General features: G+C 36.8%; 1 protein-coding gene across 4 annotated transcripts in view; it reads right to left on the reverse strand.

Annotated features, from left to right (window-relative positions):
• The window catches only part of SGCE (sarcoglycan epsilon), a 75,986-nt gene that overhangs the window by 32,099 nt on the left and 25,061 nt on the right, over nt 1-18,826 (reverse strand). For all 4 annotated transcript variants that reach the window (XM_023519280.1, XM_003782678.3, XM_023519279.1 and 1 more), the window contains 4 exons: nt 17,407-17,529; nt 16,006-16,163; nt 11,923-11,995; nt 6,752-6,950 (listed from right to left, as the gene is read on the reverse strand). In XM_023519280.1, coding sequence (XP_023375048.1) covers nt 6,752-6,950; nt 11,923-11,995; nt 16,006-16,163; nt 17,407-17,529 — 553 coding nt within the window. The remainder of the gene's footprint in view (nt 1-6,751; nt 6,951-11,922; nt 11,996-16,005; nt 16,164-17,406; nt 17,530-18,826) is intronic.

Here is an 18,826-nt window from a genome sequence, read left to right on the forward strand (position 1 = left end):
AGACTCGCTTGAGCCCAGGAGTTGGAGGTTGCTGTGAGCTGTAATGCCACGGCACTCTGCCCAGGGGAACAGCTTGAGGCTCTGTCTCAAAAAAAGAAAAAAAAAAAAAAAACAGAACTGATATCGTCAAGAGAACTATTTTCATCTTCCAATGTACCTCGCACAATATTTTTCAAATGCATATATTTTAACCTAATTGCAATCATTTCTACAATATAATTTTGTATCCTGCTTTTTCAATTACTGCATCATAAGCATTTTTCATGTTGTAGTCTTTGTAATTATGGTTTTATGGCAATATAATTTTTTAAGTGCACATGATTTATTCAGCAATTACTTCAGAGTTGGACATGTAAGTTGCTTCTAATTTTTTTCTGTTATAAATAATATTGCAAAGACTATCTCTGAGCTTATTCTTTAATGTTACTATCTTAAAAGAGATGCCTAGAGTGGAAACATTTTTATGACAGTTGACACACACACTGCCAAATTACTTTCATCTCCACTTGGATATCTATAAGCTTCTCCAACGTAATATGTTCCAAGCTGAGCTCACCACCACCCCACCCCACCTCCACCTGTTCCTCCTTCTCTCTTCTTTCGCAATGATTGGCATCCCCAGATGCTCAAGTCATGAATTCAAGCACCATCATCTTTGACTCCTCTCCTGCTTTCCTCATATCCAATCCATCATTAGTCTCTGACATTTACCCTGAAATAACTCTTAGACACCTGTCCGCTTTGTTCTTTCCCACTGATACAACTCTACTTCGAGTTACCATCACCTTGCTCGGGAGGGAAGCACCAGTCCTTAACAGTTCTCCTTGAACCCCCTCCTTGTCATTGGCCTTAGGAAGCCTATTTGCTGAATAAACAAGCAAGTAAAAAACACATTATACCAAGTTTAGAAACACGAGCGTAGCAAAAATGTCATGCTCAAGAGCAGCTGACATTAGATTTGCCTTGTAGGATAAAGAAAAGGTGTATACACTTACTGTTTATTTTGTAGAATCAAAAAGCTTGAACATTCTGGCTTTTCTTAAGTATATAATTGTCTGAGGCCATGTAGAATAACTCTATGCCATACAGGCTAAAATGATGTTTTTCATAATCTGTTGTTTACCTTTGAGATAGCTTTTGGATATGTTTCGAAGTTTAAAATTGTGATGAAGTGAAATGAGGATGATCTTTACCATTATGACTTTAGCACATGTTTTCAAAATTTCAAATGTGCGTGAATAGACGAGATGAGACTGTATTACCAAGTACAATGCTCTCCATGAATGCTAACAAAACACGGGGCTTCAAAATCTTAGGGATTAGTGGATGGATAATAGATAGACTCATCCCTGACAACAATTTTTTTTCTTCCAGTTTAAACAATTCAATTCCCCTTCTTTGAGGTAAAATATTAATACATCATCGAGGCCTTGAAACATATGTGAAGAGCCACGTAACAGGTAAATAATGTAAGTCAAAATTCTGCCTTTTCAGCAATAGTCTGATAAATGGATTCGACGGTTGTATTTTTTTCCTAATTGTCCAACTAACAAATGTATTCTTTATTTTATGTATCTAGGAGGTAAGAGGCAATTTAGAGAAGCATGTGTCCACATATGTTCCATGTTGCTTGGTAACTCGGGCTCTCCAGAGAAGCAGACCCAGGCTGCCTGCCTTCTCCCTCTCCCTCGCTTCTTTTTTCTGTACATACCTGTCATTAATCAATCAAAAAGCAAGATAAAAATTAAGAGAAAGGATTTCTGAGGTTATAACATATATAATAAGCAAATAAAAGAAAAATCAAAAATTAGGGAAAAACTGAAAGATCAACAGTGTTAATAATGCCACTGTCATTCAGAGCACTGACTTTATTGAAACAGAAAAGAAAACCAGTAAAGTCACAATTCTCATTATTAGGGGGGGGAAGGATGGCTAGTTCTTAGAAACCTTCACGTTTTAGTGGCACTAAATTCTAAAAGAATTTTACTCATGCGTTCAAGTTCCTCCAGCAGAGAACACAGAAGCTACTGGGTCCCCTAACTTCCAGTATTTCCAGGCAGCATTCCCTCCGTTCAGGCCTTCCCTGGTTCTAGACAAGGGTGATCTCGCAAATAAAAACTGTAGTATCAGTCGCTTTTCTGCAATGGTCCCTAATGCTTCAGGATAAAATACAAACTTCTCCAGGTATACAGGACGTACGCGGTCTGGTCTTCACCCCTTGGGTACTATCGCTTATAGACCCCTCTCTCCCATTTCCACCCTAAGCAGGTTTCTCAGTACGTCATGTTCTCTCCCAGGGCTTGGCCATGCCTTTACCCTTCCCTAAAGTTCCCCTTTCTCATTTTCTCAGCAAGCCAATTTGTACTCAGATTTTCAATACAAGTCAGGCTTCACCCCCTCCATGAACTCTTGCCAGGCACAGACCTAAAGCGAAGTAGGAGCCCTTTCTGTGCTACCTCAATCTTGGCTATCACAACGATGATTGGAATTATCTGATTACTTGCATGGTCTGTAGTAGATTGCAAGCACAGATTTCATATCATAAATCACTACACCTCAGAGACCAATACAATATTCTCCCATTAAAAAAAATTTAAGAAATGTTATATTATGAAAAAAATGATAGAACTTAAAAGAATTAATATTAAACGTACATTGATTTCACTTATTTTCTGCTATAAAAATGGACTGATATGGGTTTCCAATTTTTATTTTTAGTGAAGAAATTTTTTCAAAAATTCCTATCTCATGTTGCCACCAAACTGTAAGAGAAAGGGTACTTGTACCAAAAATGGAGGAGGGACTTTTAAAATAATTTTTATTTCAAATATTAGGGGGTATAAATGTTCTTATTCCATGGATGAATTGTATAATGCTGAAGTCAGGGCTTTTACTGGGCCTGTCACCAGAATAGTGTACACTGTAGTTAATAAGTGAGTCCATATTCCTCACCCCTCCCTTCTTTTAGTCTCCAACGTCCTTTATGCCACTTTAGGACCACGTGTACCACCGTGTAGGTCCTATTTACTAGTAGAACGTGTGGTGTTTGTTTTTCTATTCCTCAGTTACTTCACTTAGGCTAATGGTCTCCATCCAAGCTGCTGCAAAGGACATTATTCCATACGGCTGAGTAGTACTCATCCACTGATGGGCACTTAGGCTGATTCCACATCTTTGCATTTGTGAGTTGTGTTATGATAAACATTTGGAGGCAGGTGTCTCCTTGATAAAATAACTTCTTCTCCTGTGCTGGATACCCAGTAATGGGATTGCTAAATCAAATGGTAGGTCTACTTTTGAGTTCTTTGAGTAATCTCCACACTGCTGACCATAATGATTGTATTAATTTACAGAAGAATCATATTATTTAAGGAAAAAGGGCAATCAGGGAAGTCACCAAAGATGGAAACAATTTCAGAACCCTACTGAAACTAACCCAGAATCATGACTTGCCATCCAACGACTATCTGGCAGCCACTGACTTACATTCTGTCTTCCTTGAGTGTAACTTCCCCCTGAGGCCTTGCACACAGGAGGACAAAATCAGACAACAAATTAGAGGGATTATTTTGTGAGATGGTGCAGAAACTGAACTAGGATTCTCAGCTGCTAACTGAGGCTAGATCTACCTGCTTTGGGAATCAGGGGAAACAGGGGTAGGTTTACCCATCTCTTCGGAAAAGCGAGTAAATTCTTTAATCCTCACACCCCATCATTCCCTTCATAGCCACCATTTACACTACATCACTCACCCACGGTTAGCAGCTATGACATGCCTAGAGTGAAATACAAACCTGCTCCTCTTTCCACCAGCTTTATCCCAGGCTAAATACATCCGTGAGGCCTTAGCCTCTGGCTCAGTGTCAGGAGAAAAAGCAGCACAAGACCAGGCCCAGAGACTGCAGTTTCCTTGGGATTATGGGTCTGGCAAGTAAAAACAAACCTTTGCAGAGGGCTCGGCCTTCCTTTGCAGGAGCTTAGGCACTTTGAAGTAAACCTTTGAGATCATTTGCTGTTTGACTTAGAAGTTTGAAAACTGTCACTGAGCTCTACAGAGATGAAAATATGCTCTTCAAGAAGGATAATGAGCTGGGAAGCTCCTGGGTGGGCTCTTGAGGAGGGACATATGATGACCCTTTAGGTGGCGGAAGGGTAGTAGGTTTACTTCAAGAGTCTACAACTGAGAGCTATTCTTGGTCATCTGCTATTTGACTACACACATCAAAAATGGAAAAATTTATAGTTAGTAGATAGTAGCCGCCATGAGTAATAGGAAAAAAACGTTCATGAAAGTTTTTTTTTTTTTAAATCCAGGACCAAAGCTTATGTTTAAGTATTAAGCAGAACACATTTCTTAAGTGCTTAATTAATACTTCTGAAATGTATGAATATAAAATTTAAATAAAATATTTAAAAAGCAAGGGTTGTAATTCCTTTGCTATCTCTGACTCTACTTCTTAATCTTTTTAATATTTCATCTTTAACAGGATATATAGCCCAACGTATTTTTAAAAGAAAATACAAAGAAAAAAGTATATTAAATAAATTAAAAACCATAATATACACCATTAAAAAGGAAGACAGGTACTAGAGATGAGTTAAGCATTGGATCTGTTTTTAAATTTAAGAAAATATGGCTAAAAAAGTACTTGTTGATACAACATTATATCACAACTAAAGAAAACATGCACCGAAAATCATTCTTAGGGATGAACTTTTCTCAAATCAGATTTTATTTCATTAATATTTTTATAGGGACAATGGAGTAATGGAGTTGGCATTGGGTACAATTTATAGTAATGCTATTTTAAAAGACACCTCATAATAGTATTTTGTAAAGGCTACAACTTAATATTAAATTAAAACCATGGAAAGCATTTCAAATTGGGAAGGGATCTGAGACAAGAGTCCAAATAAATGTCACGAGACGGACTCTCAAATATCTGACAGCATATGCCACATATGCCACCCTCTAGCAGGTGCTGGGGGTTAGTCTGCCAATGATTAGAGTCTCTAACAAGTACTTGTAGGACAAAAATTCTGTTCTTAATTTACAGTCACATGTTCAGGCCCAGCCCTAGGCTCCAAGAATCGGGCTCCGAGGGGACTCGCAGGCCAGGAACTATCTATTTCGGTCATGTTCTACTGGCAACTCTTGGGTTAGGCATAGTTGGAAAGCACTGCTTTAGGTCAGAGTTTGGTTTAGGGACCTGCTTAGTTCAATTTAGTTCAGATTCTAAAAGTGCCTCTATGGGTGGGGCCTGCACGATTGATGGGAGAAAGAGCAAGACCACAAAAAGGTACAACTATGGAATACTACATAGTGCCTGGTTTCTGGGCTATTTCCTCCAAAAATTTTTTTGGTTATTATTTTAGCAATTGTGGTAGAACACATTACTTTAAGGCAACTGTTGATGACAAAGTGCCCCATTAGGGGAACGTTTCAGGGGAGATACTCCTGTTTATCCCGTTCCATGTCCTGCTTTAACGCTTCAGAGGGACAGAGAACCATCTTGTAACTCTGAAGAGAACATTTAAGCTCCAGAATTATGTTTTCATATAGAAAGCCAACCAGCATACAGACAAAAAATAAAGCAACGATTTTCCTCAAAGCACTTCTATGTGTGCCTGACTGACTTCCAAATTCGTTGCCATAATGCGGAAGATAAAACTGAATTCTGAAATAACTTGGACATTAACGAGTCACTGCCTTTCCCTACCGTCCTCCCGCCTCCTCCCTCAGTCTTCATCTGCGTGATCTGTGATCTTTCCCCTTATTTCCAACAAAGTTCTCCTTTAAAGCGTCCCTGAGATTTAATTCTTACCAATCCAGGTACTCAAGCTATTAATCATCTCGCATGTCACTTGTGTAGCAGTGTTTTCAGGATTATGGATGGAGGAGGAGTTAGGTGCTATGCAAAGGGTGATTTACTCCGCGTGCTGTACCACTTCATAGGACCAGGGGAGCAAATCCACCTCAACCTACAGACTGGTATTATAATTAAAGATCACAATGTGACTTGATAATAATGTTGACACTTTCAATTTATATAGGCAAGAGTGTTTCTTGACCTCTACAAGGGTATAAGACGTACTTTGTTTTTCTATAGCCTGAGAATGACAAATCCGTTTCTAATACAAGGCCTCATTTAATTATTACACAACCCTGAGGAAGAGTATAATCCCCCCTAAATAGAGAAGGAAGTAGGCCCAGAGCAGTTCAACATTTGCCTAATGTCACCCAGCTTGTGAGTGACAAGGCCAGACTTCAGGCTCTCGTGTCATAGGAATGGGCTTCAAATCCACCCTAGCAACCAGTCATCAACACATGGTGGAAAGAATGTTAAAGATGAAAAAATAGTTTCCTAGAATAAAGTTACAGCAGTCTGTCCGCGCGTCCTTCTGCAGCTAAGAACAGGGGCACCAACTTCCTTTGAAATTCATGGTTCTAAACAATCAGCTTCTCTATGGCAGGCACAAAAGACTTAGTGCTAAAATTTATCTTGCTGATCCTGATCTACAATTAAGATTTCACAGAACTGGAACCTGAGATGTAAAGAACCAGTAACACAACTTCTTTGTCAATATAGAAAATTACTAGCATGTTCGTACCTTGACAATATCTATTTCCTATTAGAAAGAAAAAATAATAAGCCATCTGCCGTCTATACTAAAAATGGTAGTGTAGGTGGGTCAAAATCGCGAGAGTTAAACATCTATATTTAAGACAAGGAGATAAAAGTCTGCTTACCCCTCCTTCAGGTCATTAATGGGAAGCGGAACCCTGCCGCCCCTGTCTAGGGCTGACGTGATGTTTATGGCGTTCAGACGCTCAGGCTGCCACACGTTTTTCACCGCCCCGAGAAAGTCTCCGAGAACCTCACTGGCCAACATTTCTTCCACATTCATATTTTTAATGAAGAATTCTGCTTGGTATGGCAATGGGAAGTCTAATTTTGGTGGAAAAGAGTATGCATATCTTTAATGAAGTAGTCTTTTAAAAGGGAAACAAAAGAACAATTTGAGACTTGCCGAGTTCTGTCATAGTCCTGAAAGCTGGGCACAATAATAACACTGACTTGAAAGGTTTTCTGTATGAGAGAGGATCTATCTAAAAACAAAGCATGCGTTAGACACGGAACTTGACCTATCATATAAAACAGTCTAAGGTTCAGGAATTTATTATAATGATAGGACTTGGCAAAAAAATAAATCTGCATTTTTAATTTATAATATTACTGATCTTTTGGGGAGCATGCTAAAATGTTAACATTTTGATGATGTGTGCAATAAAAATGCTAAAAATCAAAGCACTTCTACTATTTTCATCACTCTTCAATTAAAAATTGTAGAAAAATTTAAAAGTTCTCATGCAATTCCACTTTTCACATTGTTAGAGATTTAGTTAACTTTTTCCCTTCCCAGTATCTCGCCAAAATTTCCCTCTAAACATTTCGTAATTTATATTTTAAACCGACCCAATGTCAAATTTAGACTTTCAGTGTAAGCAATTCTAAGTAAATACAAAAATATCTGTTACTCAAATGTTACTCTTGAATTGTGAGCATCTTTTCCCACGTTCTGATTGTTCTATTGCCTGCCTTTTATTTAATAATTCTTTTGTAATAAATATTAACTTTTAAAAAGTATTTACTATGAGGTAGGCCATGCTGAGTGATTTATGTGAATTAGAACATTTAATTCTCACAGCAGGACAAGGAGTAGGCACTTCTATTTTTCTCTATATAGACAGTCCCCAGGTTACAAATGAGATACGTTCTGTAGGTTTGTTAAGTTGAATTTATTTCTATTCTAAGTTGGAACAGGTACATGTACCTGCTACCTGTAATCGTCTCCATGCGTTAAGTATGAGTCGTATGTCAGTTGAGTCATTGTAACTCAAGGATTTACTGTAATAGCCTCTGTTGATATGTGAGAGTTGTACCTAAGTCAGATGTTTGTAACCTGGGGACTGCTTGAACTTTCAGATGTGGAAGCTTATCTTTAGAGAGGTCTGAGAACTATCATAAATTAATTTAGCACATATAATTTTTATCTCATTTAAAAGAGACCGTATAAAGTGCTCAGAGCAGTTCTTAACACACGGTAAGAATGATAAAATAATAAACTTTGATTTTAGATTTTCTGAAACGGGATCTCACTTTGTTGCTTAGGCTAGAGGGCAGTGGTGTGATCACAGCTCTTGGGCTCAAGTGCTTCTCCTGCCTTAGCTTCCCCAGTAGCTGGGATTATAGGTGTGTGCCCCCACACCTGGCTAATTTCAAAATTTGTTGTGGCGAAATGGAGTCTCACTGTGTTGCCCAGGCTGGTCTTGCACTCCTGGACTCAAGCAATCATCCTAGCGTGGCCTCCTCAAAGTGCCGAATTATAGGCACAAACCACCACACCTGCCTAAACTTTAACTCTTCTTATAATATGAAAAGGCTGGTTATCTGAATTCATACTTTCAAAGAAGCACAAGGAAATGTTTCTGGACTCTACACAAATAAATTTTTGTGTTCTGTTGCAAAATCTTTGTATTTTGTGTTCTCTTTGTTCTAGGATGACTAGAATTTCTCTGTGTGTGTGTTTTGTCTTTTTGTCATCTTTTTGATGACTAGAGTTAATAGTAATGTTTATTTCACAATAGCTAGGAGAGTTTTCTGAATATCATCACAAAGAAATGATAAACATTTAAGATATGTTAATTTCCCTGATTTGATCATTATAAAATGTATAAATGCACAATATCACCCTGTAATCAATAAATATGTACAGATAAAAAAAAGTCCCCAGTAATAATTATATTCTGATTTATTTCAATAAAGTTCACGTACCTGTAAAGAATTCCATTCTTAAGAAACAAAAAATGAAAATTATATAACAAATACCTGAAATCTTGATGATCTCATTTCTTATGGAGCTTCTTTGATATTAAAAGGCCTTTTCTAGAGCATTGCCATCATTTTCTAAGGAGTTAGTACTTCAAGGCCCTGATCATAGGAAGTTCTTTTTTTTTTATTTCCTATACTGTCATTTATTCTGCTTATGATTTTGTTGTAAATGTTTAAGGTATAGCCTATCTGCAATCTTCTAACATATATTTCTTCTCTTTTATGCAGATAAATTTCCTGTTTTATACAGATAAACAATAGCTTGATCATACTACATTTTTCTGCAAACCTAAAAATAGTCATGCAGATATGCATCATGAAGAAGAGCTCCTTGGCAATAAATACTATTTATAAATAATACCAAATATACCTGTCAATATGCCAGAAGACTATAACCTAACCATTTCCTTAAAATGTTTTTACATTTAGTTTTCTTAAAAAGCATGTAAAACTTTTTCTTATTATCAGAGCTACTTCTTGAAGAACTGCTTCTTGGCTTCTCCTGATCCCTATGACCCCGTTCCGTGGCTCCCTCTCTGAGACCTGCCATGAAGCCTGTCCCTGCCACCACGCCTCTCAGAGGTTCTAGGTTGGGCAGCTGCCTGCTGTCTACCCAGGTTATGTTCTGCTGCCAGACCTCCGAGATATGAGTCATGGCAGCTTTCTAACTCTGGGGAAATCCCATGCCTGCTATATTTGGAAATCACAGAGGCCAAGAGAACAGTAGGCCAACAGATTGGCAGCAGGCCTGTGAGGCACTAAACCCAATTTAGAGAATCACTTTTTGTACTCTCCTTGAGCACCATGCTGTGTGAGTCTACATGACTAATTTCTCGTTAGGTCTCTCAGAACAGGAGACAGCTGGGCAGAGAGTTGGACAGAACCCGATTACCCTGATACAAACTTTGGTTATTTCTCTGCCTAAAACTTGTCTGGGGACCAACAGCATGAGTAGAGGCTATGTTCAAAAATGCTTGTCTTAGCGTGCATGTACATTCTTTCCAGACCAGCAAAGACAAACATGGGAATTTTTTCTTTTTTTTTTTTTTTTTTTTACTGCAGCACTTTATTTTCTTACACAATGACCGTGTTGCTGAAACACGGGACCTTTAGTTCAGTGATACTCAAATAGTTTCGGGCAACTGAAACCTACTAACAAGCAGTGAAACAGTTCTGCCTGAATTAGAGGCGGGGGCTTCCAGAACCCATCTCCTCTTCCTCCTCAGCAGCATACCTTCAAACCCTGACTTGAGATAAATAGGCCTGATGCAAACTTTCAGCCCTACAGTTGACCAGCAGGCCTCCATTATGATCATCGCCTTAATCACAGGTGCCCTCCACCACCACCACCACCACCACCTGGTAAGATGCCTTGTATACTCTGCATCTGCAGCACTAAGATCAGACTTGAGAAGGAATGAGCTCAAGCTGCAGACAGCTGTCTCTCAGTTTGCGCACACTTGATTAAAAAGTCTTGCTGTCTCTGAGAGCATAATGGTGAGGTTAGATGGTCCCAGCCCACTGTAAAATAACTATTTAACTACAGCTATGAACTCTCAAGGAGGAAGAAAACTTTTCAACTGCTCTGTTCATTAAGGGTATTCCAATTCTACAGGGACAGCTTGAGACAGGTGCAAGCATCCAGCCAACCACAACTATAGTCAAGAGCTAAAGTCTCCCTGATCCCAACACAGTACCTACCAAAAGCCCTCAGGGAAGGACAGAGTGGAGAGAGAGCCTTCTGTCAGGACTACAGAATGGGCACTTGGACTTGCTTTTCATGTCTATGAAGGTCATTTTAATTTAAAACTTACTTGCATATTTGTTGCCTACAATTTATACTGCTAAACATGTGGAGGAAAATTCATTTTATGGGGATCAAGTCTGTAAACAAGCTTTCCAAATTTCATTTTACAGAAATTGCTTTCTTTTATATAAAAGCGATTTTTTAAAATCCAGCCTTGACTGATTTATCATGAATTCCACATTAGTAGGTTGTGATAAAATGTTTTGTGTTTGCTCATTTGCTTTTAGTTGTATTAGTAAACAGAAGCAGGAATTCCCCTATTAAGAATGCACAATCGTTTTTCTATTTCAAAGGAAAAAACTTACATATCAGGTCCTCTCTTACACATATCACCCTCATACAATGATATCTAAGATAGACAGAATTATCCCCAATTTATAAATTTTAACTATGAAGTTCTTAGCAGTATGTATTTTTCCCACTCATTTGTCAAAATTGAGTCAAGATATTTGAGTGAGTCCGTAAGAAATCCCTTACTATTTAGGCATCCACAACAATGCAATTAGACTGCTTCCTGTAGTAAAATCTAAAGTAAAATAATAAAACTAGCTAATAATTATTGATTGTGCACTCTGAGATCAGCTCTACGTTAAGCACATTTCAAGCCATAACTCAGAATCCTTACCCCAGAGTTATAAAAGGGATCCTATTCTTTTTTTTCCCTGAGACAAGAGTCTCACTCTGTCACCCCCAGAAGAATGTCATGGTGTCATAGTTCACAGCAACCTCAAACTCGTAGGCCCAAGCCATCCTCTTGCTTCAGCCTCCTGCGTAGCTGGGACTATAGTCACCGGCCACAATACCCTGCTATTTTTAGAGATGGGGTCTTACTCTTGCTCAGGCTGATCTTGAACTCCTAAACTCAAGCAATCCATCCGCCTCTGCCTCCCAGACTGCTGGGATTATAGGCTGGAGCCACCATGCCACTATAGGGATACTATTCTTAAGTCTCATTTTACAGATGATGAAACTAAGGCTTAGAGAACTAAGTGTCTCATCTGTTCAGCTCCCTATCCTGAGTTCTTCACCACCATAGCACGCCATGATATTTTATGACAAATTAGATACTGCTTAGTTTTCTTTTCTACATTTTACTTCTTTATCACTTATATTAGGTATATATGGTGCTTTAAAATTCTTAACTCTATTTTATATAGTTATGAAACATAATGAAATACTTCTTATAAATAAGGAAATGATAGACATATTTTCAATACCTACCTTCTGCTGACATTATATTAATTATCAAATTATGCCTTGCAGTCTCAAAGGTGCGCCTATTGTAGGCAGTTATCTATTATAAAAGGAAAATCATATTAAAGAAGGGAAATGTTATTTGTAAAACGAAATTCATTACGGGCAAAAATGAAAACAAATTGTCATTCTTTCCATTTTCATTATTTGTTGACATACTTACAAAATATTCCTTCTCTGGGTAATAAGAACTTGGGGCTTTTAGCAATATTATGGGAAAATAAATAATTAGTCAGGTCTATTTAATGTGCTGAAACAAAAAGTTAAAATCAGAAAAGACTCTTTCACGGAAGGCCATTAAGTGCTGGTACAGATGCATCATTAGTAAACGAATTAACCATTATGAATTACTTACCGGTGATGTCTTAAGGCTTTTAAAAAATCTAAACAATATATTCTTCTACTTTTAAAAGGAGTTTAAGGAGTGTAATGAAATGAACACTTAAAACAAGCACATCTTTGTGTTGTTTGCATTTAGACTAAACTGCATCCCCAATCGGTCAGAAAATGTCATAAACAACCCTTTGGAAATCGCACCTCTCTTATGATGGTAGTAAAGCAGTAAGGATTATAGTCTATAAAGCTTATGGCACATGCTCAAAAACACAAATCAATCCCTTCCTAAAGTCAAATATTAGTAAATATTTGCAGGGCAAGGGAAGTTACATCAAAGTCAACTCAGGAAAAAGCCACCGCAAACAACAAACAAAGTGAAGGCCAACCACAGGATAAGGTTTCAAAATTCAAAGAATAATTAACTTTATAACAGATAGTTAATCATTCAGACGTGTCTGCAATACCTCAAAGACATAAGTGATTGTGTCAAAGTCTTAGAATCCCAGCATTAGCCTTCTGGCAGTGATTGCAGCTGGAGATGACACTGAGACAAAAGAATAGCACAAAACTGACTCAAACTAAAAGAAAAAAAAATTGTGCATTTAAAAGCAAATATCAAAGATTTTTATACATCACGCTTGAGCTTTGAAAGAAATAAACTGCACTTCTTAGAAATGTTATTTGAGAATTAAAACAATAAGAATCAGAATTTGAAATAATTCCAAACCTTTAAAAATGCTTAAAAGGTGTCTCTTCGGAAAAGCATATTATTTCACAAAAGAAACTCTCTCCACGATTTGTCAAATTTCCACCAGATCTAATCATTTCCTCGCTATCTTTTGAGACATCTAATCAATTAGCCTCACAGTGAACACTAAAATTAAGACTGGGAACTATTAAAATAAACTAGGAACTACTGCTCAAATGAAGTAAATGAGAAAATTCAAAATAGATTTTATTTGGAAAACTTCATAATGTAAAAAGTTTACCATGCAAAAAGATTAATCACATTTTCAAGGGAAAAAAAACCAAAACCCTTCTATCATTTGTTAGACTATCTTGAAACTCCAGCTCAAGAAAATGGATGTTTTCAAGTTAATAAGCAATTTTTTTATGGCTAGCATTCTCATATTCATTATAAATTTCATTATTATAAATTCCATAAATGCTAAAAAAATGTATTTTTGAAATCCTAGGCAACTGAGTGGATTAAAGAATAATTCATATTGGGAAGAATAATTTTATTATCTGATTTTATACTTAATGTTTAAATTTAATGGCTATGACAGAATGTAGTCTTTCCATTACTTTTCTAAGGAGATATTTAAATACCTGAATATCCTCAAATTTTACTTATGGTGATGATGTGAAGACCTTCAAAGAAGAAGTGATTGTGTGTAGATGTGCATGTTTTACTTTCAATCTTTTATTTCTAAAACAGTGCCTTGATCTACTTTACATACTCAAAATTGAAATATTTCAGAATTACAACATCTACTGAATCAATTAATTATTAGAATTATATGATAAAATATTAGTGTGATATGCAAATAATTGAAAAAATTATAGAGAATTTTTAAATATTATATCTGTTACTATACGTATATATGTATGTAAAAACTGTATTATTTACGGATAATTCACTACTTGTTGTATGAAGGATATGCTAAATTTTCATCTTCATTACTTTAGTTTGTTTTCTTTTTGCAGTTTTTTCCTGGGGCCAGGTTCAAACCCACCACTGCCTGTATATGGGGCCAGCACCCTACTCCTTTGAGCCACAGGCTCCACCTTTATGTTAGTATATCTTTAATACATATTTATGACACCATATATTAGTAAAAAAGTCTAAAAACATAAGGAACTCTTATGAAACTATGTCAACACATGCGTTTCTCTCTTATCCTAGACCCTTGTCCCTCCCAAGCAGAAATAAGTAATTTTCAATTTTATATTTAATATCCTATTCATTTAAAATACAGTTTTATTATTAATGCATGTATGCTTTAAACATGATTTAGTCTGTTTGTTTCTGAGCTCTAGTAACATGGTATAGGTAAACTCTATATAGTCGTCTGGTATTTGTTTGTTTTGTTTTGTTTTTTAATTAAACATTGTGTTTACAGCATTCATCCATGGTCCTGGACAAACTTAGGGCTCTTAAAATTCATGGTGTATATTGGGTGGTGCGGGTGGCTCAAAGGAGTAAGGCGCTGGCCCCATATGCCAGAGGTGGTGGGTGCGAACCCAGGCCCGGCCAAAAACCACACACACACAAAAAAGTAACATTCATGGTGTATAAATACATCATACTTTATTAATCTATTCTCATACTGATAGACTTTTTGGGCCTCCATAGTTTTGTAGGTTTCCAGTGTTTTGCTATACAAACATTGTGTCTGATGAACACAATTGCAGATGTCCTCCAGGAGGGCATTCACACTTGTTTCTTTTGGCTATATATCTAGAAATGGGACTGCTGGATTACAGGGTACAGTGATAGTCAACTACCTTTCACCATTCCCTATGATCAAATATCCCGGAGGCGTCAGGATCTAAAATTATGGTAGGACTCCTGCCATTAGTTGCCATTATAATTCTGATTTTCAGGCGAGTGGGGCAGAGTATAGTAAATAATAAAACACTTTTAGCTTCTAGGTCAATTCTTTTTTTTTTTTTTTTTTTTTGACAGAGTCTCATTATGTTGCCCTCCATAGAAGGCCGTGTTGTCACACAGCTCACAGCAACCTCTATTGGGCTTAAGTGATTCTCTTGCCTCAGCCTCCCAAGTAGCTGGGACTACAGGCACCCACCACAACACCCAGGTATTTTTTTGTTGTAGTTGTCATTGTTGTTTAGCAGGCCCAGGCCAGGTTCGACCCTCCAGCCACAGTGTATGTGGCCAGTGTCCTAACCACTGAGCACAGGCACTGAGCTGCCAGTTCATTTTTTTTTAAAGTACAGTATTAATTCCTATTAAAGCTTTGACGTAATCATTGTTTTTGTTATGCTTTTACTTTCTAACATATTCCAGGTATGATGTTACGTACAGTGAAAATATGATGCATTTTAACAAATCACTTCTAGAATAAAGGCTAAAAACATCAGCATGACTTTCAGAGCCCTCAATGATGTGCCCTACTAATATCAAGAACTCCCATTCCTATCACTTGCCCACTTGTGTGCACCCTACACTCTGGCCACACTTGTAGTTCCGAGACCATGTGATTTGTTTATACTTCCAAGTTTTTGATGTGCTCCGCCCAGAATAGCCTTCCTTCTACTTTGAGAAGTAAATTCTTTGCCCTCTTATAACTCTGCACTAAACAGCACCTTCTTACTACAGCAGTTACTATAGCATTGGCTACATATGTGTTTCCATGCCAATGTCACAACTCTGGACTATAAGGCATGGCAGGACTCCCCTGCTACTCAACTTTCTATCCTTAGGCACCTATGACAATACTTATCACATAAGATACCCTCTGAATAACTATATTGCAATGAACATGAAATCTGAATCTAAAATACAGAGCAAAGTATTGCAATTATTTTCTTAAGTAGAATAGTGTGTTTCCATGCATAAAAAAGTAAAAACCCTCTGCTGTGGAACTTTCGTTTCAACACTTAAAACTTGAATTAATATATAAATGTGTGAGTGTATATATACATATATATATATGCACAAATATAATTTTGCTCTAAGTAAATTACCTCAATGATAGTTGGCTTCCCCACGTTGTCAGCTGTTGGAGACCCATACAGGACTCCATCACTATATGGTGTCCTTTGGATATATCGAAGCCATCCAGGTCGGTCTGGGTAACCCATTAAATTTGTATTAAATGTTATGGGATCATTACTAATCTCACCTAGATAAGAAACACAGAATTAAGACATAAAAGTTATTTTCACACATGCTGCTTTGGTAGTTTCAATCAAAACATTCTAAATTTTTTTCTTAGATTTGTAGCAAACTGAACACACATACACACATTCCATATGGCACTTTTGATGAGGGCCCCATGGTAAAAAAAATATCCTTTGGTTGTTTAATCTGTCTAGACATTTAATGCAATGAAGAAAACTGATTCATATAATTTTCTAGAATTTTTTTTTTCACCTAAGAGTAAGATAAAATTTCAGAAAAATGTCCTAGTCATATTAATGTATTCATTCTTTTGAGAAGTATTCCTCTTGTGAAATTCCGGACACTGTCAAACTAATATTAAAGAATATTTTAAAATTACAAAAGTGTATCATCAAAATAAAAATAATTTAATTTTAAAATATTGGGGGAAAGGATGAAAAAGATGTTACAAACTCAAAACAACTCTAATAATGACAGCATTTATTAAAAACGAGCACTAATAATTTTACAAGTATATGCCATTGATTTTCAAACATAGCTATGAAGGTAGCCCTAATTTAATTGGTGGAATATTTCATTATATTTTCTGTATTAAGCTATTTCTCCACGGTCATAGTAAGTGGTGAAACTAGAATGGAATCCTGGCTGACTCTAGAAACTAAGCTACATATTTTCTTCTCAAATGTTAGAGAGGATGCTCCGAAGTTTTAGCTACAGAGTTCTGCAAACACAGAACGCTTCATACGAAAACACTTTTTCAATAACTGATGAAAACATTACCTTTTTTCTTGAATATTACTAAGAACATAGCTAACTACATCTTACGAAAGTTGTCCGGGATGCTATTCATCATATAATCTACAGAAGATTAAAACGTGTTCTTACAAAATATCATTTTCAGAAAACTCATTTTTATTTGTTACTTGAATTATATAACCTAATGCAAAAAATACCCCATGTTCTTACTAATGAGCGGGAGCCAGAGGCTGGGTATGTATGGGGATGTGAAGGACACTGGACACTGAGAAGTGGGCGTGCTGGGAGGGAAGTGAGAGATAAAAATGTACCTGGGGAGTGTAATGGACACCACTCTGGGGACAGGCATATTCATTCCTCATACAACTGAATAATGTCTGATGCAGTCTACGATTCATCTGCGTAACCAAAACACTTGTACCCCTTACACTGAACAAAAAGAAAAATCTAGTAAATTAACCATTCCCCCCCCCAAAAAAAAAACATACCCGGTTTTGGATAAGGTGGAAATTCTCCCTTAAAATATTCTCTTTCCAAAACATGAACAAAGAGGACACCCGCGGATGGGTACACATTCCGATCAGAGTGCACCTTGGAGAAAATAGTGTACACTGAAAACACAGAGGAAACATAAGAGACAGAGAGACAAATAATGAGACAGCCTGGTAATCATTCCGCTGACACTGTCAAGAAGGATCTCGCTATGGAGAAATGTCTGGGAAAAGGGAAGCAACGTGAAAGGCGACTGTTAGTAACGGTTTGTTTTAAAGGGAGGTAATTTCAGGACAAAACAAGGAAAACCTGAACTTGCATTCAGAGCCTTTTCAAACACGATGTGAACAAAATTAGGCACATTGACTATTTTAAATTGTTATTAAGTAAGGACGACATCGGTAAGACATTTTTGGAAATTTCTTTTTAGTTGAAATTTTTACCATGCAAATACGTCATAGGAACAGACCAACTACATAAGTGCTGCAGGTTTTCTTTTTCCCTTTACAAAAAAAACAAATTATATAGAGTAATTTTTATATTGTAAGAATCCATACTGTATTGTTTTCTGTATAAAGCACATCAGTCTGTATAATACCATTGCTACATGTAAGGTAACTTTTACACATACTTAGAAAAATGCACTGAATACTTTTCTGAGCGTTCATTCCTCATATCTCTCTCCTAGAAATGATTTGTTCCATTTTCTCTGATCTTAACATTTAATAATTCAAACAACGTTATCCATTCTATTACACTACATTCTAAATAAGCAATAAAATTCAGCACAAATAATTTAAGTAAAATGGGGCAGATTTCATGATGTATAAGTTACTTAAGACATATGATGCGAGTACATTAAAACGGCCAAATTGGTTTGATTAGTTTCCACCTATTGTTTTTGCTCTGATGTCATCCTCTCCACCAACACATTATTGCCATTACCCTTGTCACCTCTACAATCTCTTTGGGGGTTTCTATCTTCCTGATTGGCTAACAGCTGCAATTTTTAGACAGATAAACCCTAACAAGCCAGTCCTTTCTCTTAGTCACTGATGGATTTGTAAATGTGGTAATTAACCTTAAGAACCCCAAAGCTGCTCACTCTAAGCTCACAAGTTACAAAAAGCCCTGGATAGCGAGATCATTGACAGGAAATTTTTCAACGTAAAAACAGGAACTCCCACAAAATGTTTCTTTATCTGTGAAAACGTGTCCCTGCAGTTCTGTGGATGGCTGCCAAAAAAAGAAGAACTAAAATACTTCACTTGTAGCTTCACATATCCACAGCTTTACTACTAAAAAGACAACTTCAAAGGCTCTGATAATGGAGGGAAGAGAGCTGCGAGTAAGGTTTCAGTTAGGTATGTAGCGAGACTTGTTCTTTCTTCATTTGTTTGGTAGTAGTATTTGTAA

The sequence above is a fragment of the Otolemur garnettii genome, unplaced genomic scaffold (assembly GCF_000181295.1).
Source record: "Otolemur garnettii isolate 467f Iridium unplaced genomic scaffold, OtoGar3 scaffold00005, whole genome shotgun sequence".
Taxonomy (NCBI): Eukaryota; Metazoa; Chordata; class Mammalia; order Primates; family Galagidae; genus Otolemur; species Otolemur garnettii.